This window comes from Anolis carolinensis, chromosome 2, assembly GCF_035594765.1.
Source record: "Anolis carolinensis isolate JA03-04 chromosome 2, rAnoCar3.1.pri, whole genome shotgun sequence".
NCBI lineage: Eukaryota > Metazoa > Chordata > Lepidosauria > Squamata > Dactyloidae > Anolis > Anolis carolinensis.
In genome coordinates, this window is record NC_085842.1 from 191,426,276 (window position 1) to 191,443,697 (window position 17,422).

The following is a 17,422-nucleotide window of genomic DNA, read 5'->3' on the forward strand; positions in this document are numbered from 1 at the left end:
TGCAAACAAGTCTTCAAAACCCTCCCAATTTTATTCAATAGTCACAAATTCAATGATCAGTCAGACCTAACAATTGGCTCTGCGTAGACCTCACAACTGAGCCCCCACAGAACTTTTTCCACAATGTCCCTCCCCCCTCCCTCCCCCCAGATTCAGCCCAGCAACCCCATGTTGGGAGCCAAAGGATACTGCCTAAGTAAAACACACTTTTTATGGGTCCCTGCCAAGTCCTTTCAAAAATACCAGTTCATGGCTTTTCAAAAGGAAAAAGGAAAAAGAAATACCATAATGGTTACAGGTTACACATACAAATACAAAGGGGCTTCCATAATAGATGCCAGACCCATCTACTCTATAGAGTCCCTCGTAGCTACTGCAGGGAGCAGGCAAGTCTACATACTAAGCCACTTGGCACCCACTGCCTACCCAGGTGAGGAAAGGGACGAGAGACAGCAGCAACAGCCTAGAGAACACGGGGCTCAGACTGGGCACAGCCATCAAGATGAGCAACAGGAAACCAGTACACAAACTGTTCACTTTTAGCCAGCAACCTTTTTTTGGTACATTCATGTTTCAAATTTTTCAACCCTTTGATGCTACATCAAGATTTCCCAAAAGACAGGCAGTCATCAGACCTGCTGATAAGATGCTTGTGGCACAATAGTCCCGCTTGTCTCAGATGGTCTTCCAAAGGCTCTAAACCGACTGTGATAAGATGCCAGAGCTCCTCAAACAGACAGGAGGGGGTTGGCTTTCCTGTTTCCTTGCAACATGAGTGGCGCCTCCTAAGTCTTAGGCAGGAAACAATCAGAAGCTGGAGTGGATGGGAAATGAACACGGCATGAAGGATTTGCTGCTGGGCTTTCCCCCCACCTGTGCCCACTCTACAGCCAGCTGCAGCCCTGTCATTTAAAGCACTGGGAGCAGGGATGATAGTGCTGCTGGTCTGCCCAGAGCATGCTAGCAGCCCTGTGGCAGTTCTGCTCTACAGCCTGTGCCTAACGCCGACCAGTCATGAAAGATTGACGAGGGATACCATTAGCGACATGATTGGTTGTAAGACACAGTGAGTGCAAGACCTCAGTCATGGTTGAGCAAGTTGAAATTGTCAACATTTCATAAAAAAGTGTACAAGTCTGCTATCAAAGAACCAATGGGGGCGGACCTCTATGGTACAAGGGTTGGACCATCTCTGGCAAGCCGAATTGGGGCGGGCGGGCGGGTTGAAGAGATCCAGAGAAGCGATTGCCAAACTGTTGAGGTGCAGCAGGCAGATGGGCAAGGAGGACTTTTCTTCATTTGGTTTCCTGGTGCTGTCAGTTCAGAGGATCAGGCATGGGAGTCCCTTAGCTCCCATAATGCATTGTGTTGGTGGTGATGGACATGGGAGATGCCATGGAAATGGCCGGCCCTCCCATAGTGAACTGACTGTTGACAGGGTAGTGAGTGCTTGAGGTTCCTCCACTCTGACCACTGGATGAGCCTGGAAAGTAGAAAGGAGGAGTCAGACTCACTTTCGTATGAGCAAAAAAAGTAATCACAATCATAACAGAAAGCACAAAGAGAGGCCTGAATTAACATAGTATATTCTGCAGTTATTTGGAAACAGGATTTTAATGCTATTTTGATTTGGAGGGATTGGTAGAAGTCAAAAAGTAAAGTGACTGTGCTGTGGCCTGCACAACCTGTGGCCCACCAGCTGCTTCGGGACTCCAACTTCCAAAGCCCTAGCCAACTTGTTCGGTGGCCAGGAAATCTTGGAAAAGTACAAACCCCTGGAGGGCCACAGGTTGTGCAGGCCTACCTCTTGCCTACCTGCAGCCTAAAGTTCCAGGTAGGCAAGAGACATGTCCTCCAATTGTCTTGATAAGCAGCATGAAATCTTTTCTTTGTCCACTTTGTGAATCAAAGACAGTAAGGCGCTTGTGTTCGGAAAGCTCATATGAGTTAGCTAGCTAGTCACTCCCCTCAGACACTCACCTGTTAGAAACAGGAGTCTAAGCCATCACAACACAAACTAGTCTAATATCTAAATCGGTTGCTGTAGATATTTACTGCTCACATCATCTGTACTTTTGGGATTTCAAGCATAATTTTAATTTGAACTACAAAACCTAGATTGCATGTAAACCCTAACCATCACAAATAGTAACCAGTTCAACATGTTAAATTGGGAGCTTTGTTTTTCTTCAGCTTAACTACATATAAAGGTGAGGTGCCAACTACTGTCACAGCAAAGCTCAGAGGTGAAGAAGAGCACATAGACCCCCCCCCCTTCCTCCTCAATTTCCCACCAAGGCTGGAACAAATTTACCTTGGACAATTCCTGTGCTCATGATGGATCCCATCCGGGAATGGGTGTGATTGACAATCCCAGTGTTGGCTGCTTGAGAAAGAAGAAAGAAAAACACTCAGATAGGCCTAATCTCTCCAAAGGGCTACTCACTCTTAAAATCTGCCAAGCCCCTTCACTACTTCATCTTTCCATAAGGATGTCTCTCTGACACACTGTTCCTAGTGGCAGCTCTCAAATGGACCACATACTTGGAAAATACCTGCTTTTGCATCCAGTTGCTAGTACTTTCGTAGAGGTAAGAGATATGAACCTTCAACCTCAGTGAGTTCAACTGAAGCACCCAGTTCAAAAGTGGCTTGAAAAGAAAACAGAATTGCACATGAACCCAACCACATGAGTAGAACAGGCCACTTTTTGCATGAGGAAAGTAACAATAGAGGAGGTGGAGCAAGCAGTTCCTCCTTATTACATACTGTATATACTCAAGTATAAGCCGACTCGAGTATAAGCCGAGGCACCTAATTTTACCACAAAAAACTGGGATAACTTATTGCCTCGAGCATAAGCCGAGGGTGGGAAATGCAGCAGCTACTGATAAATTTTAAAAATAAAAATAAATACCAATACAATTACATTGAGACATCAGTAGGTTAAATGTTTTTGAATATTTACATAAAACTGCAATTTAAGATAAGACTGTCCAACTCTAATGAAATCATTATCCTTATAAAAATAATATTGAGTAAAATAATAAATGTAATAATAACAATAATAGAATAAAATAATAAATGTACTAATAATAGAGTAAAATAATAAATATAATACCAATAATAATAGATTAAAACAATAAATGTAATAATAACAATAATAGAGTAAAACAATAAATGTAATAAAATAATAAATAGGGTAAAATAATAACTAATGATAACAATAGGTAAAGGTAAAGGTTTCCCCTGACGTTAAGTCCAGCCATGTCTGACTGGGGGTTGGTGCTCATTTCCATGTGGCTGGCATGACTGCATGGAGCGTCGTTCCTTTCCCGCCGCAGCAGTACCTATTGATCTACTCACATTTGCATGTTTTCGAACTGCTAGGTTGGCAGGAGCTGGAGCTAACAGCGGCCGCTCACGCCGCTCCGGGGTTTGAACCTGGGACCTTTCGGTCTGCAAGTTCAGCAGCTCAGTGCTTTAACACACTTTGCCACTGGGGCTCCTTAATAATAACAATAGAATAAAATAATAAATGTAGTAGTAGTAGTAGTAGTAGTAGTAGTATTAATAATACAGTAGAGTCTCACTTATCCAACATAAACAGGCCGGCAGAACGTTGGATAAGTGAATATGTTGGATAATAAGGAGGGATTAAGGAAAAGCCTATTACACATCAAATTAAGTTATGATTTTACAAATTAAGCACTAAAACATAATGTTTAACAACACATTTGACAGAAAAAGTAGTTCAATATGCAGTAATGCTATGTAGTAATTACTGTATTTAAGAATTTAGCACCAAAATATCACGATGCATTGAAAACATTGACTACAAAAATGTGTTGGATAATCCAGAATGTTGGATAAGTGAGACTCTACTGTAATAATAATAATAGAGCATGGTAATCCCCCCCCCCCCCCAGTCTCCCTCTCTGGAAACCCCAAAGAGACACAAAGGGGCTCCAACTTTTCCTCAAAAGACAAGAGGGAGAGAAAAGCTGTTTAGCAATGGAATATGCTGCCTTAGGGCATGGTGGAGTCTCCTTCCTACTCTGGGGTTTTGACGCAGAGCCATCTGTCTGGGGTGCTTTGATTGTGTGTTTCTGAGTGGAAGGAGGTATGACTGGATGGCACTTCCATCTGCTGACCTCCAAGGCTATTTTTCTCTGGGGGAAAAGGACATTTGCAGAGACAGAGAGAGAAAGGTGGAGCCAAACCAGATCTCTGCTTTGCCTCCAAGGCTGCTTCTACCCTTGGCAACCCTTTCTCCTCCTCCTCTTCCTCTCTCCCTCCCTATCTCGCTCTTCAGGAGCCACTGAATCTGAGCAGTGACCAGCCTCCTAAAAGGACAGGAACTTCCTTGGAGGGAAGAAAGAAGACTACATTACCCAGCAGGCATGCCCTGCTCCCTCTCCTCCCTTCCAGTTCAAATCAGCCAACATTCTGCTGACGGGAGAGGAATTGAGGGGGCTTTAGGACCCAGGGTTCCTGGCATGGCTGCCTGCTCTCCTTCCTCTTTGGGATGGAAAGAGGAGTGGGAAGGGGGCAAGTGGAGAAGTGGGTGCCCTCTCCTTCTCTTGGCACAGCAACCCAGCTTGGAGAAAGAGAGGATAGGAAAGCAAGTACAGAAAGAGAGAGAGAGAGCTCTGAGGGAGGCTCAGCACAGGCGTGCGCCCTCTCTGCACAACAACCACGGGCCCCGTCCTCTCCTGGGTTTCAAGGTGTGCTTGACTTTTTCTTTTGGGTATATATTCTATACCATGATGTTCACCATGGTGTCAGCTCCTCTCCTTGTAAGCTTAATTTGCAGGCAGGAGACTGTCCATGCATATTTTCTGTATCTGCAAATCTCATCTTCCTGCTTATTGCTTGCGTGGATACTTCTCTGTAAATTTACACAGCAACTACGCGACCCTTCCTCTCCTCTTTTGGAGTTCTCTCTCTCTCTCTCTCTCAATCTGGGTACTTGCCTTCTCTCCTCTCTCTCTCTCTCCCCCTCTCTTTCTCCCCCAGCTGGGTTACTGTGCCAGAGAGCGAAACAAGTGGGTGTTCTCTCTGCACAGCAAACCAGCTGAAGCGAGAGAGAGAGAGAGAGAGAGAGAGAGAGAGAGAGAGAGGGAGGGAGGGAGGGAGGGAGGGAGGGAGGCACAACCCCTCTTCTTCCTCCTTTCAGTATAGGACTCAGCTGGGTCCAGAGAGGTGATGGCCCTGGCGGAGTGAGGGTCCCACCAGGACCTTCACTCAAGTATAAGCCGAGGGAGGCTTTTTCAGCCTTAAGAAGGGGCTGAAAAACTCAGCTTATACTCAAGTATATATGGCACTTCCCAAAATCATGAACGGGGGTCTCTGCAGAATGGTTAAATATTCAACAGAACACTTGAGGGGTGGGAGGCAGGTCAGAGGCAATCAGAAATTATTTCCTGTCATGACAAATATAGATGGAGCACATGTCTACAAAACCTTTTGATCAAATTACACATAGTAACTAACAGAGTTAGAATTTTAGTAATTCTTACACAGATATATCTTGTCATGGGATTAAGTGTATGTTCTTATGAAAGAAATCCAGTTTTGGATCATCTGTCTACATTTTGCTGATGAGCAAAAATGTCTGGATTTCTGTTAATGCAATTTATGGAAACTAAGAAAAGTGAAAAATGTTTGCTAAGAACTGAGATTCTGTTTGACGAAGGCACTGATATATTTCAAACAACCTGTGTGGTAGATGTGCTAGAAATCTATGGCAATTAGCTTGCAAGATGGTTGTATAACCACCAAGTCCCCTGCTTAGTTGAAGCTTCAGATTCTCAAACTTTCTTCAGGGTAGTCCTCCAACCCACAAATCATTTGGGCTGGCTTTTATATGTACATCTTTTAGCACTAGTTCATTCTGAAGTGGACTATTCAAAAATATATGCCATTTTCAAAGAGTTGCCACATTAGAGATCTTTGCTTTTGTTTACTACTTAACAGAAAATAATTTGGCTGAAGCCACCTACTGCTCTTGTTACTAGGTTAGCAAATTAACAGCACCTTAATGAGTGCTATTATTTCTCTTTTATCATAAGCAAAAAACAATTAAAGAGTTCTCAGGGAGATGGTATTGGTGCACACAACTAATAAATATGGAACAATTTTTCAGTGAATGTTTCATTGCATTTTTAGAGGAATTACTTAGTAATTTCTTTAACTATGTAAACTATTTTAAAAGCTGAACCAGAGAATTACTATACCCACATTTTGAACTGTTCAACTTCCCACTTTACCAAACATGGCACTATTCTTTCCCAATTGAATAATGCTAATAAAATCTGCAAAAAGGAACAGGGAAGAGTATTCATTTGCAACAACTGCACCAGACACTCAGGGGGTCCAGCAATTAGATGAAGCATGGGGCACTCTCTTCCAAAGGCCTCCCTCTAAGTCCTGAGCTCACTAAAGGACCAAAGACTGAGTGCTTAGAATAAAACAGGGCCTTCATCTCAGTGGAGAAGACTATAATCCATTGGGATTCAACCTGTTCCATGCTGCAGATTCTCACCTAGAGGAATAAGGTTGTTGTGGCCAACATTGGTGCCACCAGCAATCACACTGCTGAGGTCATAGGCTGTAGGCATCCCTGCAACACAAAATAGAAAGGAAAAAGGTTAAGAACAAGGAATGCACTATCCAAAACACAGGCCCCTACTAGATCATCAAGTTCCCTGCCCAGCCCCTCTGCAGCAAAAGAATAACAGACACATGAGACTCAGGGTGAATACATGCAATGTGTCACTTCTCTCCCCACACTCAGCTTCTCAGAAGGAGCATTTTGCTCCCAGATTTTACTTTAACCAGGAAATACTAAGATGAACTGGGTCACACAAAGGCTCTTCTTCTTGCTGCTGCGGTAAGCTCAGGCCACACTCTGGTTCATATGTAAGAGCAGAAGAGGTGCTTCCTCACTTTTGCCCATATTGACTGGAAGTTTTCCCTTCCTTCTACATGTGTCCGTGTGTGTGTGTGTGTGTGTGTGTGTGTGTGTGTGTGTGTGCTCACAGGCATGAGAAAAAGAAGGAGGGAGGGAAAACTTGGATTTTCCTCCACTGAGGGTTGGCAAGATTTTATTCAGAGATCACAGGACATTTGGAATAATGAATACAGAAGATAGGCATATCCAAACGTAAGGTCATCTTCAAGCTACTCCCCCTCAATAGTCCAGGAGATCTGATGCAGGGCTGCATATTAGTTTTACTGCATTTCTATTCAACATTTCTTCCCAAAAGCACAGAGCACCTTAGTCAGGTCTCCCAATTATAAGATTGCCATGTTCTTAATGTCTCATTTTCACAAATGACTCTGAATTAAATGCTCCCTGGACTGGGGCAAAATGATAAAGACAGTGGCTGAGAAGTTACATAAAACAATCTGGGAAATGCCACAAGCAGCAGCAGCCTTTAGAATGTGAACAAAGCAGGGACTATCAGTATTACTCTAAAAGGGCTTATGACTCAATAAGAGGGATTGAACATCCCAGATCATGCCCCTGTGTGGCACACCAGGAGAGAGAGACTATAGTAAGACTATCTACAGTGGAAAGAATACATAGGAAAGTGTTGGTAGCCCCCGTGAAAACGGGGAATCTTTGGGCTCAGTGTCCCAAGCAGAAGACTGTGGGCAGTAGTCAACAGCCACTGTCAATGTGAAGATGGAGAGCTACTTCACTTATAACTCCCCAAGTGCTCACATCCCAATCCCCAAAGAGACTGAGGAAGGGGAGAGCCCATGAGCTGAACCCAGGAGTGACAGACATTAAGATACAGTACCAGCAACGCCCATCCCTGTGCTCATGTTGTAGGTGCCACCTGTATTCCACATATTCTCTGAAGGAGAGGTGTAGTGCGAGCCTGGCGGAGGTGATGGAGTTGTACCTGTGTACCTAGAAAGCAGACACACACACACAAACACTACTAAACCCCAGTCCCAAAAACAATATGATGGCAAGTATTGCCCCAAGCAGATCACATCACAAATATCCTTTTGGCATCCACATGAGGTGTCACAAAAGAGTCAGCTGGCACCTTAGCTACTAGGAACACACTATGGCATCACCTTTTGTGGGGTACAGACTATATCAGATCCACACAGATATGCACACACCGGGGGGGGGGGGGGGGGAGAAGAAAACTAGTCACATGGTACCCAAATGTTACATAATGTCATTTATTATGTCTGTGACATTTCTGCACAACCTTCTGAGTTTATTCTAGTCAAAACCTCTCCTATTTAAGACCACAAATTTGTATGCCAAAAAGCACATAAATTATTCATTAGTGTTGGGCAGCAGCAAAAGAGCAGCATATGCAGACTGATTTACTTTTTGTGGAGTATAGCTGAAGCATTTTCTGCACAGTCCACTATAAACACTGCATGTTATTGCTAACAAATTTGTGTAAATTGTTGGCTTTCAAAAACCTGTAACCATTGTCAGATTTTTCGTGACCACAACACAGAGCTAAGGGGACCCCATTTGGGGCCGGGACCCATAGTTTAAGAAGCCCTGCTCTAGGGATTCGAGAACAAGTTCACCATGTTTTCATACACTCTCAGGGGAGCCCTTTTTTAAAAACCAAAGGTGATCTTCAGTAGCTTTAAAAAAAAAACTGTCCTTGGATTAAAATGATCTGGGAGCCCTAACGAAGTAGCAGAGCCATAAAACAGGTTTTTTTTAACTTTTCCCATTTGCAACCCCTTTTCACCCCATGGCCCCAAGTAAATAGGTATATAAAATAAGTTTAAAAACTCAAACATTTACTGATAATAAATCAGCATTTACAAGGCTTGCTAAAATGAGCTAATTTTCCTTTTTTTATGAAGTACAACTGGAGCATATTCTGCAGAGTCCACTGTAAACACTGCAAGTTGTTGCTAAGATTCATACAAATGTCCAGATACAAATGTCTAGATCTGTGGTTCTCAACCTGGGGTCCCCAGATATTTTTGGCCTTCAACTCCCAGTAATTCTAACAGCTGGTAAACTGGCGGAGAACTACTGGTCTAGATGCTAATTTTTGGGAAAGTAACATGGAGCTAAAGGGACCTCATTTGGGGTTGGGACCCACCATTTGAGAAGCAGTGCCTTAGAGGACCTATGGGGACAAATGTGTTTTTTAGAGGCGGAGTAAGGCAGCCCTCCAAGGTTTGGGGGCAGGGGTTCAACAATCCTGGAACACAGTCCTTGGTAACTAGACTTCAAAAGGCAGGGATGCCAAAGCATAGAGAATAATTTGTGTTCATGTGCTAAACTCAAAATTACATCTGAATCTGCAAAAGGACTCCAAAATATTCTATGCACAGACACTAGAGTACCTTGCAATGCAAATTAAACCTGGGTTACAAGAAAAACAAAACAGCAACGAAACAGCAAAAACAAGCCATCACATAAGACAAATGCAAGGAGAGACTCCAGCATGGAACTGATGAAATTAGAATCATATACCCTTAAGTGTAATTTTACTTATTTGAGTTTGATTGGGATTAACATCTGCTCTCCCATTGCTGATGTTTAACTGGATGCATTGCTGGCATATTTGGGCCCACTATTTTACTTATTTGTTCTCTATATCCACCTGTACATGTACTATACAAAAGACCTGCCAACCAAAGTTGTGCACAAAAACTTTCTGCCATGAAAGAACTGTTGGTCATAATGTCTTTTGATTATTGTTGTAATAGCGCTATCCTTTTTTGAACACACACGCAATATTGGCGAAGTACATAATTAGGATACAAAGAAATAGCGCCCCAGACTTTAAAAATCAACTTTCATTATAAAGTCAGTGACAGAACCCCTAAGTCTCTAATCAAGCTCATTGTGCACTGACAAGCAAAGGAGAGAGAGTAGTTATAGCTATCTTGGATGTGTTTTACACACAAAAACTTCATCAATACTTTTAGAAAAGCAAAACCACTCAATCCATAGCCCACAGAGGCAGTCATACTACTGTTTTGCTAAGGCACCAGCTGCCACTAGATGACTTCAATTGTTTCATGCTTATGGCAACTCCAAAGAAATATTGTGGAGGTTTCTTTGCAAGATTGATTCAAAAGAGCTTTGTTATTACAGGTTGAACAACCCCAGAATTACAAAATACAAAATGCTCTCAAATCCAAAATTGTCCACATGGGTGGCTGAGATAGCAACAGCTTTGTTTTCTGGTGGTTTCCGGATTCTTGTTCATGCACAAAGTTATTTTAAGACTTGGCTTCCATCTCCAAGATGCCCTATTCCATACATATGTACAAATACAAGTATTCCAAAATTTGAACAATTCCAAAATGCGTTTGGTCTCAGACATTTCAGAGACCTCTCCTGGTGGAGCCAAACCCCCTTCAAAAAACAGGTACAAAGCAGGAGGAAGCAATTATGGATCAGTCAAGCACAACTGTTTCCACTTAGGAATTCTTACAGCTGGGCCTTATCTGCCATAAAATTTAGCACAGGCAACAAGCTAAAATATATTAGGACAGTAGTAGTACTTCAATTGAGTCAGTACAGTACAATGGTATGAGTGTTGAACTATGTGTTGTTGAACTATGTGTCTGGAGGCCAGGTTTCGAATCCCAGTTTAGACATAGAAGCCCACTAGGTGATCTTCGCTAATTCATAATTGTCTCAGCCTCTGAGAAAGCAAAGGCAAACCCCATTGGAAGAAATAATGGGTGGGAAACCCCACCCCATAATAGGTTCCTCTTTGTTTTTGCCATAAGTCAGAAATAACAGGAAATCATACAAGAACAATTACAGCTAGGGTCATGCTGTTTGAAACTGAAGTACGAGAGCCTCTCCTCACATATATCACATCCTCACACATATCACACTCCTCATATCTTGCTGTAACCCTGGAGAAAAGGTTTTTAGGAGTAAAATTGACATACCTGAAAAATGGGTTTTTCAGGTCAAGGAGGTTGCTGGATTTGGAGCCCGTCTGATCCACTTGAGCAACAATACTGATGTCATAACTTTGCCTGAAAGAGATGGATTAGAAATGCTAGTTGCGCAGCCGCCCATTCTGGAAGTAGGTGCAGTACACAATATCCCACTCACTATACTCCTCCCACCACACTGTTGCAGCAGGTTCAACTTCTACTCTGCCAGCAACATCTCATCAGCAGGAAGATTATTTCATAAGTATGGGGGTGATTTTACTCAACAAATGTTTTCGAACAGTTGCTTTCAAGGTGGATTACATTTAAAAAAAAACAAAAAACAATATATTATAGCCATAGGAATAAAAGTGAACAGGCAATAAAATGATAGCTGAAAAGGATAAAGACCTGAAACAATCATTTTGAAGAATCCTTTTCCTGCATCTGTCACACTGGTTTCATAGCTTCATGTCCATTTGGCGGTAGCAATCAGCAGGTAGACCAGCTAAAAATCAACTCTGGTTCTCATATGGTCCCATCCCCTCAGCAATAGACAGACAAGCAAGGAAGCAAATGACCCCTTGGAAGGACTAAAGGCCACAGCCCAAAGGAAGATAATCCAAACAGATCACTCCTAAAATGCTGGCTGTGCATCAATTCTGAAAAGTTGCACCAAATGCCACCAAGACACCCATGACCAAAATAAGCTGAGCAAAAGGAAGAGTCCAATATTGTTTCACAAGGCTGTCCAAAGTGAGAGAGGGCCAGTGTATTTTGGAGTTCAAGAGGGCTAGGCCTGGATTTTGGTTACATTTGCTTTGAACCGAGTTACATCCTTTAATTACATAACTATTGTTCCCAGTTTACAGGTGAGAACAGGCTGAGCAGGGATTTGTCCATGACAAATATATCTCAATGAATCATGTGGTTGAAGTTCAATCTGCTGTAAAATTCCTGGCCCTGAATATGACTTGGCTGCCTGGAGAAAACCTTTTCCCACGTAGCTGAGAAAGACACAATCCCTCGGATCTTACCTCTTGTTGGCAATAAGCAGGCATGTCCCTGAGAGGGTGTCACCAGCCTTAGCAAAAAGTGGAGACTGAAAGAGGCACCGGACTTGGTACCAGTGGGTAAGAGGTTCTGTGGGAGCGGTTGACAGCCAAACGGTCATTCTAGTGGAAAGAGGAGGCAAGAAGGTTATGTTCAGACACAGAAAGAGATTCGGCTTCACAAATCTACAAGGTCGCTCTTCTCGTGTGACTCTATTTATAAGAGCGCCTTCAACTATAAATCTAGGTTTCACATGTTATGTGTTGTTTTCATTCTCAATGGTGCTAACAATATTCCTGCTTTCCTCTTTCAAGCCAACATCAATAATGCCACCCTGTCTGAATGCACTTCATAATGGCAATTATACCATTGTATCAATTGACCTCACGTATAAGCCAATGACAGGTTTTGGAGTCAAGAGCATGGATTTTGGTATGATCCATGAATAGTTCGAGGGTCATTCTGCCGAGAAGGAAAAGCCCTAGCACCACTTCAGCAAGGCAGCTGACCACTATTTTTCTACCAGGCATTCATAAAGACCTTTACCCTTTACTCAGATAAGGGAATGGTTCCTTTTTGATAAAATATAAGGTACATTATTAACTTTTATTTCAAAAGAGGAAGTAACTCCTCTATGCTGAACAGCAAAAGGCAAGAGATTAGTCCAACCCAGGAGCACATAAAAAAAGCATTAACCCTCTCTATTCTCTATGACGTTTAGCCTGCAGAAGAGAAGGCTGAGAGGAGACATGATAGCCATGTACAAATATGTGAGGGGAAGTCATAGGGAGGAGGGAGCAAGCTTATTTTCTGCTGCCCTGCAGACTAGGACACGGAACAATGGCTTCAAACTACAGGAAAGGAGATTCCACCTGAACATCAGGAAGAACTTCCTCACTGTGAGGGCTGTTCGGCAGTGGAACTCTCTCCCCCGGGCCGTGGTGGAGGCTCCTTCTTTGGAGGCTTTTAAGCAGAGGCTGGATGGCCATCTGTCGGGGGTGCTTTGAATGCGATTTCCTGCTTCTTAGCGGGGGGTTGGACTAGATGGCCCTTGAGGTCTCTTCCAACTCTACTATTCTATGATTCTATGCTCCTGGTTTTTCCAAATGCCTGGGCAGGAAAATGACTCTTTGATGCTTCCCCTCAAAGGAGAGCCAAGAGAGTAGAAGAAGGTTCAGTGCTTCTATCAGTTCTGCCAAGACAGACTAAGCTCTTGCCTTTCACCAATCTACTTAGAAAAGGGGATGGTGCCTTTCTTATAAGAGTTATGGCTGAGTACTTACACTGGCCCATGAATACGTTGACTCAAGACTTCGGTCAATTTTTGACTAAAATGTCTATTTTTACACATCAATGGGTACAGTATGCATGGTTATAAAATATCTAAAAGGCTTTCATAGTTGCACTTATTTTTCCTTGAAGGAATTGAGTATAGTAATTATATAACACTATGGAACACAATTTTTGTTCCTGGGTTATAAATGTTATTTTCTAATTGGTTCTATCATAAAAACATGGGAAAAGTTCAGTAAACTGCAAAAACGTTGTTTTTGCGGGACATCCTGCAGCACATTTTGCTATAGTTTTTCAATGAATATCTCATAGTCTCAACCAATTCAACATAGTTTGTGGCAGCCACAAAAACAAAGTTTCTGGAGTATAACAACCACTTTCAAAGTAAATACTGAACAATTGAACAGGAAATACAGTAGAGTCTCACTTATCCAACATAAATGGGCTGGCAGAATGTTGGATAAGCAAATATGTTGGATAATAAGGAGGGATTAAGGAAAAGCCAATTAAACATCAAATTAGGTTATGATTTTATAAATTAAGCACCAAAACATCATGTTATACAACAAATTTGACAGAAAAAGTAGTTCAATACATGGTAATGTTATGTAGTAATTACTGTATTTACGAATTTAGCACCAAAATATCACAATATATTGAAAACATTGACTACAAAAATGCGTTGGATAATCCAGAGCGTTGGATAAGCGAGTGTTGGATAAGTGAGACTCTACTGTAACACTTTCAAAACAGGAACAGATTTTTTTTTCAAATTTTGTTACATGGTGTAATTAGGTCTACCTTTAAACAATTTACACTGGGAAATCAATTAGTTAACACTTCAGTTAATTAACAGGAGAGAGACAATTTCAACTAGTAAGGCAAGCGTTACTTGTTATTCTTTGATGTTATAGTAACTGGAAGTTTTTTTTTAAAAAAGTTCATTTTCTCTACAATGGCATCTTCTTTTATGCATCAATAGGTCTTGAAAACTATTGCTCCTCAAATGCATGCATAATCAAGTTTAAACTAAATAATAAAATACACAAAATTGAAGTCAGAACAGCTGATTACTAGAGAAAGATCTCCAAAATGTCCAGCAGAACAGAACAGTCTACAAAGCAATGCCTCTGAAGACAAGTGAACATCCCAGGTGACTTCCTGAGATCTGGGGCAAAGGAAAAAAAGATTCAGCTGTAACTTGGTACCCACAACAGGTTCTATTTAATTGACCAAATCTGATATTGGAGCTAGCTCTGTGCAGGTATTCTAGGATCAAACAATACAGAAGTTTAAAATAACCACAAGTTTAATTAAGTCTAAAAATAAAAGAACAGGAATGGTGCCATATACCTCTACCAAGCTGTGCATTCTCCAGCTAAGTAAATATAATCATGGTTTGAGGAAGAGCCAAAAAAATTCTACTTTTTCCAGATTTTTCCCTAATTGTTCAATGACACTGGCAGAGGTAAATATTTGCATATTGCTCTATATAGACCCAGAAGTTAGAAGAAAATAGACTGTATAGAATAAGTGTGATATTGAGTTATTTCCTACAATCTAAACTCAAAAGCATTTCATTCCCACTTACATTGAACCAATGAAGGCTACATCAAACCAAAAAGCCAATCCATGGACTAGACCTGAATGCAGCATGTGGAATTTGAACGGGATTTCTATCCTAGAAAACAAAGGAAAAATATAAGCCACACATGTGTTCTCTTATCCATGGTTTCCCTGCAGTTAGCAGACTGTAGGTGTGGACAACTGAAACAGCCCCGTCAGACAAAACGTTGTTAGCAGAAGTAACATATACTATCTAGGACCTTCAGTTCTAACTTATTAGCTGCACCCAACACTTTAGATTCACTTTTACTCCAATTGCTATTACTGCGACTTAAGTGTGTCAACAGGGCAGGTTGGTTTGAGTTTTAGAATTGAGTTTTGAGTTACAGAAAGTGACCAACACTAGTCTCAGCAGATGGGCAATGAAACAATATGAGACCATGATGAGTTGTGGCAGACTTTGGCAACATTATTAAGGACTTAACAAAATCATCCACAACTCATGCACATCTGGCGGCAAGACGGAAGGCATATGTCTTTGTAGTAAGAAAAAATGACCACATCAAATTGAGAGCTCCCTGAAAACCCCGCTTTTGAATTGGCAAGAAAACAAATGGAAAATGTACTCCTGTTTTAGGGAATGATACAAGTTATATACCGCCATATGAAAGCAAAAATTCCCTTCGTTCTACATACGATAAAAAGCCCAGAAAGAAAATAATGAGCACGAATTGGAAATCAGAAATGGAAATATTATGAAAAACAGTGGATGAACCATAGTCGCCAGACTATCACATAACCATGGCCATTCTTGAAGTGGGAAAAGAAGACCGAGGCATAAGAATGCATCAAAACTACAACTAAACCTCCTATGGCGTAAACATGGACGATGCACACACTACCTGTTCTCATTGACTAAGAACAATACACCTCACTGCATGTTTTATTTCTGCAATGAAAGAATGTCTGTACTGTCTTTGTTGCCTTTAATGCAAGAACTTGAAAGAAAGGTTTTGGCTCCTCCTGTGCCTCAGGACACACAGCTAAGAACTCAAATATAATAATTCTGGTCACCTATTTTAGCCAATAGAGAAAGGTATTACCTGTGCAAATCCGCTTCTTTGGCGTCTAAGAAGTTCACTGTGTATTTAACAGATTTGGCCATTAGAATCCTAATATCAAAGGTATCCTAGGACCAAAAAAAAGCAGACCAATGAAGACCTTCAGTTGAGACAGGATACCCAAAACTGGAAGCTGAGTTACCATCAACTTAGCTCTACTTCCAAACAAACGTAAGAGAAGAAACAATATCATGTTGACTTTGGTAATAAATTGTATTTCTTTAATTGTAAGATGCCATTGCTTGTAAGATGCACCCTCATTTCACGACCACCACCATCAAAAATACATTAAGATACACCTGCGATTCTAAGACGCAACCCATTTTTAGAGATGCTAATAATGGAAAAAAGCGCATCTTAGAATTGAATACATTACTACATGCAGGGAGGAGAAAACAAAGTTATGTCTCTTTTTTCTTTGCTTCCAGATACACTCAGCTGGAAGCAGAGAGAGACATCATGTTACTGGCCCAAGTCTTTCCACACAGAAGAGAGACAGGAAGCAGAACACTCCACTGCTGTGTGCTCTGTCTTATGGCTCTTTCCATATTGAGAAACTAGACCAAGGAAACATTTTGAGACAATCCACCCATGTTTCATTCAGTTGGTGAAACATGCCCTTTGAACAAGCCAAAACTGGTTTTGAAAATGAAATTTCATCTGGGTGCAGGATGAATCTGACAAGGAAGTTATAAAATTGATTAAGAAACACTCTGAACATCCTAATCCCTGTATTACTGTATTATTCCAGGTTTTTCAGCTTTCGTAAAAGAGTGGAGTGTGGAACGATTTGGGATAGAATTATGCATGCTATGAAGAAACTTTGTCCTAATATTGTAAAATCTGGGGTCATGCAATGAGGCCAAAGTACGGAGACTCTAGACCCGTGGTTCTCAACCTGTAGGTCCCCAGGTGTTTTGGCCTACAACTCCCAGAAATCCCAGCCAATTTACCAGCTGTTAGGATTTCTGGGAGTTGAAGGCTAAAACATCTGAGAACCCACAGGTTGAGAACCACGGCTCTATACTGAAGATAAACCACTTGGTTGCTTTAAAGGAGAATTAAACAAGGTCATAGCCTTATACCTCAAGCAATGGCAACCAGTCAGAATGAATCTGCATTACTTCCAGAGTCAGACATAAGCATCCTACTTCTGACTCTGACAGAATCATTCATTTGGGAAACACAAGCTAGAAAGAGCTGCTGGGCTAACAATTTGCTATGGGGTTGGCCATAATGGGGATAGGATGTTGAAGAATAATTTTCTGTTTAGCCATGAATATTTTGTTTTTGTGTGCCTTTAAGTTTTTTCTGACTTATAGTGAATCTATAGGAGAGGTTTCTGGGTAACATTTCTTCCAAGAAGGTTTGCCTCGGCATTCATGAGGCAGAGAGAGTGTGATTTGCCTAAGGTCATCCAATGCTTTTCCAAAGCCAAATGGAGATTTAAATCCTGGTCTTTAGAGTTATCATCCAAC

The 17,422-nt window shown here is 41.6% G+C and overlaps 1 protein-coding gene across 2 annotated transcripts in view; it reads right to left on the reverse strand.

The window, feature by feature from the left end:
- Positions 1–12: 12 nt before the first annotated feature.
- carm1 (coactivator associated arginine methyltransferase 1) overlaps positions 13–17,422 on the reverse strand; it is a 53,985-nt gene continuing 36,575 nt past the window's right edge. The window contains exons 9-16 of one of the 2 annotated variants that reach the window (XM_003216841.4): positions 15,927–16,012; positions 14,849–14,938; positions 11,949–12,086; positions 10,924–11,013; positions 7,812–7,924; positions 6,548–6,625; positions 2,315–2,383; positions 13–1,483 (exon numbers count right to left, since the gene is read on the reverse strand). In XM_003216841.4, the coding sequence (XP_003216889.1) occupies positions 1,347–1,483; positions 2,315–2,383; positions 6,548–6,625; positions 7,812–7,924; positions 10,924–11,013; positions 11,949–12,086; positions 14,849–14,938; positions 15,927–16,012 (801 nt within the window). In that variant the 3' untranslated portion in view covers positions 13–1,346. Of the gene's footprint in view, positions 1,484–2,314; positions 2,387–6,547; positions 6,626–7,811; positions 7,925–10,923; positions 11,014–11,948; positions 12,087–14,848; positions 14,939–15,926; positions 16,013–17,422 lie in introns of both variants that reach the window. The other variant, XM_008103820.3, reaches the window with a different exon arrangement.